Source organism: Hippopotamus amphibius, chromosome 10 (assembly GCF_030028045.1).
Source record: "Hippopotamus amphibius kiboko isolate mHipAmp2 chromosome 10, mHipAmp2.hap2, whole genome shotgun sequence".
Classification (NCBI taxonomy): Eukaryota; Metazoa; Chordata; class Mammalia; order Artiodactyla; family Hippopotamidae; genus Hippopotamus; species Hippopotamus amphibius.
The window spans coordinates 5,404,292-5,415,324 of NC_080195.1; the positions used below are offsets into that span (position 1 = coordinate 5,404,292).

Sequence of the window (11,033 nt, forward strand, 5' to 3'; positions counted from 1 at the left end):
TGTCTGTGAGCAGTTGTGAGCAGCTCTAATCCTCCTCTGGCTTCCTTGTTGCTTCCTCGGATGCCAAGTCTCTGTGGTACCTGCCGCCACCTTCTCCATCCACTTCCACCTTTCTCCAGGTAGAACAGACATATTTTCACTTACACCAACAATTGAAGACATTTTTCTGTGGACCAAAATGTGCAGTCAGATGAGACACACGGGATAAACACTGCCCTTCCCAGAGTCACTGGGGTCACAGTGGATGTTAGATGGTTATAACGTCTGGTTAAGTCCTGAACACCCTGCCTGGGTTGCACAAGCCTGTAACAAAGCAGCAAAATGAAACCTCGTGCCTGCTAAGAGTATGACGCAGAAGAGGGAGGAAGCTAATTATCACTAGAAGAGAAAACCCAGGCTCAGCTACAGAACTTATTTTCTTTCTTTCTTTTTTTAAATAAAATTTTTTATTTATTGGATTTATTTTTTTATTGGCTGTGTTGGGTCTTCATTTCTGTGCACACGCTTTCTCTAGTTGCGGCAAGCAGGGGCTACTCTTCATTGCGGTGCTCAGCCTCCTCATTGTGGTGGCTTCTCTTGTTGCAGAGCATGGGCTCTAGGTGAGTGGGCTCAGTAGTTATGGCTTGCAGGCTCTAGAGCACAGACTCAGTAGTTGTGGCGCATGGGCTTAGTTGCTCCGCAGCATGTGGGATCTTCCTGGACCAGGGCTCGAACCTGTGTGCCCGGCATTGGCAGGCAGATTCTTAACCACTGCGCCACCTAGGAAGTCCCAGAACTTATATTCAAAACAGCGTTAACTTGGATCCAATGGCATCAACAGTCAGGCACCTAGGGGAAAGAGGAGAATAGAAAGAGGGGAGAAAACTGAAAAAAAGTCCGAAAAATTACAGTCAGAGCGGGGCGGGTAAAAAGAGCCTCGGGAGAGACGGGAGAAAGAAGAGGAAGGATGATTTGGAGTGGCTTTAGCACCACCTCTGCAACCTCAGGAAGTGCAGCCTTGAAAGTCAGGTCATACCTGAAATGTTCTGTGTTTTTCTGCATGATATTTTACACTAAAACAAATATGTTCAGAAGACAGGGCAGAAGCACTGTGACAGCTTTACTTGTCACCACTTTAAGGGAAAGCAGTGCTTTAACCAGGAGCACTTGAAATTGGCGATTTGATGTTAATGACATTTATCTTGTCCCTCTCTCCTCCTCCTCCTCCTCCTCTCTTCCCCTGATCTTATTCACCAAATCCGCCCAAGGCATTCAGGCATGTTATTTACTTCCTGAGAAAAATGGCTCAGTGTTTGTTCCACTGGCGGTGGGAAAATAGCGCCTCTCCCCCTGTCCTGGGAGAGCAGGAAGTTACTCTGCAGGCGGCTGGGCCCGGGCTGCAGGCCCACTCCCCCTGGCCTGAGTATAAAAGACACCCTCCTGCTGCCCGCCCGCGCCCAGCCCTGGACGTCCCAGCTGCAGTCCCCTCAGCGACATGAAGCAATTCCTCCCTCCATCCACCCTCCTCCTTGTGGTCCTGCTCTTTCCAGGTAAATTGAAAATGTGGCCTGGGCCCCAGGCCAGGATGTCTCCACCGTGGTGGTTTCCAGGATGGGAGTCCGGGCTTGGCCTTGAGACCCTCAACCCTGGGAGCCCATCTCCTGGTGGGTTTATCGGCAGGAGTCTCTGCTCTGCTTTGTGAATGATACTCTCTTTTTTCAAAATTTTTTTTGACCGTGCCCTGCAGCATGTGACATCTTAGCTCCCTGACCAGGGATCAAACCCACACCCCCTGCTTTGGACGCGCGGAGTCTTAACCACGGGGCTGTCAGGGAAGTCCCGTGAATGACTCTCCGTGCTGTTGGCATAGCTTCTGGAGAGAGGGTCTCAACCCTGACTCTACTTTCTTATGCTTCACCACCCGCTTCCTCTGACAGAGAAGGACAGTGTGTGTCAGGAAAGACCTTGAAATTTAGCGGATCTCAACAACTTCCTTGGTGACCGCCTGGGGGGTGCGCCACTTGGCTTCCACGGGGTACCCAGGCTCCAGCACGCAGCATTTCAGGCGTCGTTCATCTCTGTCTCTGTCTCTCTCTCACACACACACATGCTCATGTCACATTTGTCCCTCTTCCAACCGACTCCATCCATCTGCTCATTTTCGCAGCTTTGTCGAGGTATGGGTGTCACACAGGGCACTGCACCTACTTAATGTGCACAATGTGATGAGTTTGGATATATGCAAACACCTGTGGTATCATCCCCACAGCCAAGGGGATGGACGCCCCAACACCTTCCAGAGTTTCCCTGTCCCTTTCTTTGTGCCGTTATTTTCCTGTGGTAATAAACTTAATGTGAGATCCACCCTCTTAGGAAATTTTGAAGCACACAGGCCATGTTGTTACCTAAGCTGGACAACAAACAGGTCTGGGACGCATCCGTCCTACATGACTGGAACTTTAAATCCCTTGAGCGACAATTCCCCGCCCCTCCCACCTCCACCGTCACTCGTCCCTTGGAATGTAAGCCCCGCATCCTCCTGGGTCTGTGAATGGAGAGCTCTGAGCGTTCTCTGCTGTGTGTTTACTCTGAAACAGGATTGTCCAGTGTCACATGTGCTGACCAGCAGGACACTGAGGGTCCCAGGGGACCAAAGGAAGCATCCCCGGGACAAGGAACAAATGGGTCTCACGTGTTACATCACCAAGTAAAACGCCAGCACTTAGCTCGCACAGCCCCCTTCTCAGGTAAGTGGCGGAGCCTGTAACAGGTACATGGAGGGCAGAACCTTTAGAGGAAGAATAGATGGGCGGTGACTGGGCGGGGGCCGGGGCGCTGAGCCACGCTGGAGAGTCAGAGGCACTACGTGGACAGCTGGGGCTGCTCTGCCTGCCAGAAAGGTCGTGGGGGTCTGAGAGCCCCCCAGAACAGCACCCCTGAAGGTCTTGTGAAACGTGGGTGCACCGAGCAGACAAGAGGCTCAGACTCCACCCAAAGCTGGCGGCCGGGGGAGGTGGTGTCGGAGTGGTCCGCGAGGGAGTGCAGAGGTGGACGGCTCTGTAGGAAGGAGGTGACTGAAACCTGCAGAGAAAAGTCTGAGATCTGCACCCTGCCAGGGGCCTCCAACAGAGAAGGGGTGACTGAGATGAGTTTTGGAAGAAGCTTCTGGGAAGGGCCACAGGTAACTGGAGAGGCCCATCCCACCTCGAGACACTGGAGAGGGGCTTCGACAGAGTCCCTTGTAGAACTGAGTATGTCTCTCTTGCTGTGGGAGGCTGTGGTGGCCTGACACCTCCTCAACCTCCGGAGTCTAACGGGTGGGAGCTGCTCAGGTGAGTTTCCCTGGTGGCAGGTGCAAAGGACAGGTGGGTGCTGCCTTGGAATGGTGCCTGGGCATTTGGTGGGGAGAACACGTATTTGTTTTCCATGGTCCAGATTTGGGCCTCACGCAGGGGTCTGCTTGGTCCTGTTGAAGAGGGACTCTGTTGACCACATGAGGGGTCAGTGACAACATGCCTTAGATGCCACTGGACACTGAGGGCCTGTGAAGGAGTCAGCCGCGAGCTAGGGTAGAGGTGTGTTCTCCTGCCGCTGACTCCAAGAGCACAAAGTCAGCTCAGAACACAACAAATCAATAAGAAACTCGGATCTGCCTACTCCCCATCCACCTCTCTGTTACAAGCCTTGGAAGTGTCAGAAACTGCAGGAATTCAGCTGGGGAAAGAGGGGTAGACGCTTCAAAGAAAAGCGCTCACTGCTGACCACACCCTGTGCCCTGCCTGCAGCCGTGTGAACTTCAGGGAAGCTGTGTGGGCCTCCTGGGCCTCTGTTGCTGTGTCTTTACAACGTAAGGGTCAACCAGCACTAAGAATGTAACTCTTCTCTAAGGAGGAGTGATTGGATTGTTCACAGGCATGTCTGTCCGCGTGGGTATGTGTGAAGGGAGGTTAGTTGACAGGGATGTTTCTTGGAGCAGAAGAAGGGAGAAGGCTGGTGCTAGAGGAGGATGCTGTTGGCAGAATCACCAAGAACAGGGAAGGGAGCAGGCCTGTGAGCTATAAAGAGAGGCATGACGCAACTGGCTTGGGGACTGACCTGTGATGCTCTCAAGCTGGTCCATGGACTGTGATCCCCCTGTAGGAGATTCTGGACCACGTGACTTCTGTGGCCCCTGTGTGCTCTGCCTGTGTCTCCAAATCACGTGAAAGCTAGTGGGAAATGTAAACCTGAGCGGAGAGCAAGAGATGAGCTGCCACGTTCGCAGCGCAAAGCCCACACCCAGAGCAGGACCCGGCACATCAGAGGTGCCCAGTAATGACTTCCTAGGTGAATCCTCAGGTAAACTGGTTTTGCTTCATGAAAAAAATGCTCCGTGGACAAAATGTTGTTATGAACTTGTCCTTATTGTATACGAGATTCATAACATTAGATCATTTTGTCTTACAAGTTACCGTGGCAACCCACAAGACATTATCATGAGTAATAATAATAATAATACTAGTTATAACTGCTCACTTTGTGCTGGTCTGTTCCAACTGCTTCCCATAAAGTCATTTAATCTTCACAATAGCCTTAGGAGATAAGTGCTATTATTATCCCCACTTTGCAAATGAGTAAACTGTGAAGAACAAGGCCCACGGACTTTCCCCAGGTGATGTCAGAGTTGTTAGTGGCTGGGCCAGCCCAGTGGTCTCCAAAGACTATGCCCTCTTTCCTCTTGTTGCTTTTACTGACTGGTAGAAGATTCCAGGGCCAGAGGCTTCTAGCACCAAAGTATGTCCCAACCCATTTAATTAATATAATAATGATTTAAGTATAATAAGCACCTACTGTGTGCCAGGCACTTTGCTAGAACTCATACAAACTTAGAAGAGAGGTTTTATCACCTCCTTTTGATGGTCAAGGAAATCTCAGCTCTTTGAAGAGTCGCTTTCTCAAACGCACACCCCATCTAAGTAACAGAAGAGTTGTGTGAATTCAGAACTGTCTTCCTCTAGAGCCTACAGCATTATCCTCTCTTGTTTCAGTTCAGGGTACTAGTTCTATTAATTTTCTAGAAATCATTTTGATGACTGGAGGTGCAGCTGCACAGGGGCTGGAGGGGAACACGGGTCTGCCCTGTGTGTAGGTGCAGTAGGCATGGGCTCCTCTGATTGGTGAGAGGTGTGTGTCCAGTTCTGTTTCCCACTGGAGGGGCCTAGAAAGGACAACCAGAAAGTGCAAACATCTGCTTCAAAATAACCTGGAAACAAGTGACACGTGTCATCGTGAGACTAGGATACCTGGAGGGACACTGTAACTCCCTTAAGACGGGGTTATTCTGAGTAGATCAGAAGAGTAAGCAAAGCCGCAGAGTGAACATTAGAGACGAGGAGTTTTAAATCCCAGAAGGAAGGGATTCCTCACCATGGCTGCCCCACAGCTTTGGCGCAGGATGCTCTAGGAGGCAGGACCCTTCTCAGGTGCGTCGAGACCATTCTCGGTCATCCTCCATCGGAGCCGTAGTGAAAATGATCTTTGCATTGTGTTGGGCCTTAGCTAGGTGAGAGTAGGTCCGAGGAGGTAAATCTCTCCCTTGGGAAAGGCAGAGCTACATACCTGGAGTTGATTTTATAGTTTGGAACTTGAAACTATGAAGCATATGGGGTATTTGAAATAATCAGAGGTAAAGGAGTAGACAATAGAATGATGTTTCCGGAGGAAGAGGGTAGAAAAATCGGTAGAGTTCCTGTTCAATAGGATAAAGTTTCCCTTATGCTGGAGGAATAGATCCTGGAGGTGTGCTGCACGTCATAGAGCCTGTAGTTCACGGTGTGGGTTGTGCATTTAAAAAGTTGTGAAGAGGGTACAGCTTATGTTCTTGCCACAAGAGAGACAAAAATGAAAGAAAACAAAAACAAAGGGACACAAGGAAACTTTTGCAGGTTATGAATATGCTTATGACCTTGATTGTGGTGACACTATCAGGGTTCATTTGTTTGTTTGTTTTGGCCGTGGTGCACGGGATCTTAGTTCCCCAACCGGGGATCAGACCCGGGGCCCTGGCAATGAAAGTACTGAGTCCTAACCACTGGACCACCAGGGAATTCCCTATGTGCAGGTTTTTTAAAAAAAATTTATTTATTTATTTATTGGATGTGTTGGGTCTTCGTTGCTGTGCTCGGGCTTTGTGTAGTTGTGGAGAGCAGGGGCTACTCCTCATTGTGGTGCACGGGCTTCTCATTGCGGTGGCTTCTCTTGTTGCGGAGCACGGGCTCTAGGCTTCAGTAGTTGTGACAAGTGGGCTCAGCAGTTTTGGCTCACAGGCTCTAGGGCAAAGGCTCAGTAGTTGTGGCACATGGGCTTAGTTGCTCCGAGACACGTGGGATCTTCCTGGACCAGGCCTTGAACCCGTATTTCCTGCATTGGCAGGCAGATTCTTAACCTCTGTGCCACCAGGGAAGCCATGCAGGTTTTTATAGATTTAAAATAAAAAAGACTCTTGCTCTGAAAATGAGGTGATAAGAAAATAATTTAATTGATCAACTGACTTATTGATCTAGCCAAATAATTGTAAGGCATACTGATGAACGCAGTTAGGACAGGACAACGGTAACATCTCTTCACGTGTGATCTGTCTGAAGGTCAAATCTGAAATCAGTGGCAGCGCCCTTGATAATCAGAGCACCCTGTGGTACCCATCAGCAGCCTTCCCTAGCCAGGCACTTACTGCCAGTTCTCTGAGATTGTGCCTCTGCTTTCACCGTGTTCATTGGTTTTTTCTTTTTTGAGCACTTACCCCTCGCCCTTTGTCATCATTATCGTAATATATTATTTAAGAGAAAAATTAATGTTTAATAATTTTATTACTTTAGAGTGAGATATCAATGTTACATTACTCAAGTAACTTGACTCATGCTTAAGGTATCAGATCCAGGCACTCTCTCATGGCGAGGGGGAGAAAATACATCTTTAACTCTTTAAAATTCTACCCTCTGCCACCCCCGCCTGCCTGGCCTGGCCTACATGTCTCATCTCCCTTGCAGGGACGGCTCTGCCCACTTTCCTCAGGGACTGTTGCACTTAGTACATGTGTGATGGGGCCACACCACTTCACAGTTTGCCTCAGAGAGTCCTCATTTGTCCCCCTACACAACATTCTAAATTATGTAAAGTACAGCATTTGTGTTGTAACGCATCCCTCACCGTTTCTCGTCCTGATTGCCTCTGAATTTTCAGGGAGAGTGAAGGTGACTTTTAGGCAGGACCTGAGTTTGATGCTATCAGAATGCTTGCATGCGAATACGATAGATGGAGTCGCATACAAAAGAAATCACTTCCCTATCCCTTGCCATCCCCCACCATATCCCTTTGGGCTGAGATAACCAGTGTTTGATTCTTGAGATGGTCTTAAGAGGCTGACGTTGGCTATTTCTTTATACAGACGTTGAAACAGATCTCAAAGTTGTCAACTGCAGGAGAAGTGAGGGCAGATGTCAAAAATTTTGTAATTATATGGAATTTCAACTAGGCTATTGCCCTAAAAACAAAGATGCCTGCTGTTTACCTCAGAACTGAGGATGCCGACATGGAAGCCAGAGCTTTGTCCACTGCCTGTTCTCCTAGGCCATCAACCCAGATGCAGGTGTTTTGGAGAAGGAGCTGAGCAGAGAGGGGCTGAGACTGTGTCATCCGTGCCAGACAGTCTAAACATTTTACTGCAGCAAAAGAAAAGTCAAAAACTGCTACACATGATCTTCTGACGTGATCTTAGAGAAAGTGACTTAGCTTCAGATGTACAATATCTTCCAAATCACACAATTTTTACTGGTAGATGTGAATGTAATAAACTTTTATAGGAAAGCATTGAAGTCATTTGTTCTTTTATTTTAAAAGTATTTTTGAGTACCTACTTTTGTTCTAGACACTGAGAAATGTAATGAATTGAAAATATGAATATGTGGGGGAGAAACACATCTCAGTAAATAAAAACAACAAAATGCTGCTACATTTGAAATGTGGGTATATCCAACATATGGGGAAGATAAATGTGAGAGAATTAAGAAAGGATTCCTGGGCATATTTGAGCAGGATTTTGGAGGATGAGTAGGAGTTTGTTAAGTGAAAGAGAGAAGCAGAGATTTTCAGGCAAAGGGTGCAGTTTGTAGGAAGTCATGGAGACTTGAAAGACTGATTTGCTAAGAATTTCGGGAGAAGCTCCCCATAACCACAAAAGAGAGGGAGTAATTACAAGAATCAACTGAGAGGGTGCAGGAAAATGGGGCGAAGCTGTGGAAGAAAACAAATATTACGCTGAAGACCTTGCACGGATAAACAAGAGTAGGTTACCAGCTGCTCCAGGGGAGTGGACGTAATCATACTTGAGTGTTGGGATGTTCATTCTAACAAAAGAATTGGGGATGGACTGGAAACGTGCGAGACCAGAGGCAGGAGAGTAAGAGATGCTCACAGCAGTGAAGGCCAAGGACGTGGTCAGCAGCTGAGGTGCTGAGAGTGGCTCTGAAGAGGGAGCAGTTAAGGCGGTTCTGCAGAGTCCAAGGTGACAGGCTTGGTAACGGAGGAGAAGCAAGGGCACGGGATGGGAGAGAGTCCTGGGGACCAGGCAACACCTGGGCCGAGGGGGCAGGAGGGGCGGGCTAGACCCGTCTGGGGATGTCCGATTTGAAGCGTGCGGCATTCACCATGCCCAGCAGGGACCTGCATGGACTCACACGGGCTCTGGGAGAGAGCAGGAGACGAGAAATAAAAGAGTCAAAGTCGACCATAAAAAAGAACAAAACAGTGCCATTGGCAGTGACATGGATGGCCCTAGAGATTGTCATACTGAGTAAAGTAAGTCAGACAGAGACAAATATCATAGGATATCGTTTCTATGCGGAATCTTAAAAAAAAATGTTACAAATGAACCTATTTACAAAACAGAAACAGAGTCACAGATACGGAAAACAAACTTATGGTTACAAAGGGGGAATGGGGGGAGGGATAAACTAGGGGATTGGGACGGACATACACACACTGCTATATAGGAAACAGATAACTAATAAGAACCTGCTGTAGAGCACAGGGAACTCTGCTCAATACTCTGTAATGACCTATATGGGGAAAGAATCTAAAAAAGAGTGGATGTATGTGGAACAGATTCACTTTGCTGTACAGCAGAAAGTGACACAACACTGTGAATCAAACAGTTGTAAATTATTGTAAATAAATCAATACTTCAATAGAGATGAATTTTAAAAAACTGGAAAAAAAAAGTCAAAGTCATTCACGTGTAGGTAGAAACTGAAATCTTATAAAAGTTTTATAACCTGTCACCCAGGGACAGATTTTGGAGGGAACAGGGGGACGACACTGAAGAATGCTGATGTTTCCTTGAGGCACAGAAAAATGAGGAGTCCCCGAGGGAGATGAAGAGAGACCTACAAGAGGAAGGAGAAAGCGGTCCAGGAAAGAGAGCGGTGCTGAGACAGCAGGCAGAGATGCTGGGAGAAAGCCAGGGATGCCTCTGACTCCATGGTCCCTCAGCAACATGTAGTTGAGCGACCAAGCATCAGACACCTGGGCCCTGGCTGGAGTTCTGAGAATGGACTTGAGGACACCGGGTGGGGGGGGGCGGGGGGAGGGGAAGCTGGGATGTAGTGAGAGAGTAGCATCGACATATACACACTGCCAAGTGTAAAATAGATGGCTAGTGGGAGGCTAATACAGAGCACAGGGAGACCAGCTTGATGCTTCGTGAAGACTTGAAGGGGTGGGATGGGGAGGTTGGGAGGGGGGCTTGGGAGGGAGGGGATATGGGGATATATGTATACATGTGGCTCTTTCGCTTTGTTGTACAGCGGAGACTGATACGATAGTGTAAAGCAATTACACTCCAATAAAGATTAAATAAATAAATAAGTAAATCTGAGTAAGCAGACCCCAGGTCCTCCTGTTGTTCTGTAGAACATTGCAAGTTCTGAGGCAATGGGAAGATGGCCTCCACGTGCACATGGAGATATTCCTCCTAATAGCAGTATAGGATATTCTGTACCAGGAAGACAGCCACCCTGAAGGATGGAGTTAGATGACAGATCAACCATAGGCCTGCCAATAGAGGTGACCTTAAACTCTGTGGAACAAGAATTCCCTGTCCCGGGGCTTTGGGAAGAGGAGCCCACAGGGCTCCCGTCGAAATGGAGTTTCTTTGATGGACAGAATGGGAAAGCAGTGCCCTCTCTGGTCCACCCTCTTCTCAAACAAGTCATCTTCCATCCTGAACCACGAGAAATAGGGCAGGGGAGGCAGGAGGGAATGCAATACGGCCAGCTGGATGTCAACCACTAGATCATTGCTTCGTTGTGTGTCTTTGTTTCGGGAGTTTATCCTCCTTTACTCAAACTTCATCACACCTCACTTCCATTACAAACATTCCAAGGAGCAAAGAGCAAATTTCGAGAAATTCCACTTAGCAATCCCCAGGAAAATGGTATTTTCAATGTAACTTTCATTTTTCACCTAAAATGTCATCTCTGAGGTCTCTATATGGAAGTGTACATAGCTTCACCCTTCTTGTTTTCATGGCTGTGTAACATTTCATTGTGTGGACTTACCATAGCTTCTTTTACCACGTCCGTGTTGACAAACATGTCGCTGCCATGTTTTTTGACCTTACAAACAATAGTGCAATAAGCGTTTTGGTTCAATCATCTTTAAGAAAATGTATAAGATACTGAGAATTGGCATCGTTAGGTTAGAGAGTATGCGTGTTTAAAATCATAATCTATATGAATTATCCTTTAAAGAGAGGATATCTATGTATATGCCCATCAGCAGTGTGTTAAAATATCTGATTCTCTACATGCTTGCCAACCTCTAATGTTATTAAACCTTAAATTCTTTTCACTCTGATGCATGAAAAATGGTAACTCATTTCCAGAACAGGGATGCCCTAATTGCTTTGTAGTTGGGCATTTTCCCATTTGTTTGCTTATTGATCATGTTTTCTCTTCTGTGAACTTTAATAATTTGGTTGGGTTACAGCTTCATTCTTATCTATGCATAAGTGCTCTTTT

At 47.5% G+C, this 11,033-nt stretch overlaps 1 protein-coding gene across 1 annotated transcript; it reads left to right on the forward strand.

Annotated features, from left to right (window-relative positions):
- The first annotated feature begins 1,417 nt into the window (after window positions 1-1,417).
- Window positions 1,418-7,769, forward strand: LOC130830404 (sperm-associated antigen 11B-like). The gene is made up of 3 exons (XM_057697611.1): window positions 1,418-1,529; window positions 2,577-2,726; window positions 7,403-7,769. The coding sequence occupies exons 1-3, from the start codon at window positions 1,475-1,477 to the stop codon at window positions 7,534-7,536; spliced, it is 339 nt and encodes a 112-aa protein (XP_057553594.1). The 5' UTR covers window positions 1,418-1,474; the 3' UTR covers window positions 7,537-7,769.
- The last annotated feature ends 3,264 nt before the right edge of the window (window positions 7,770-11,033 follow it).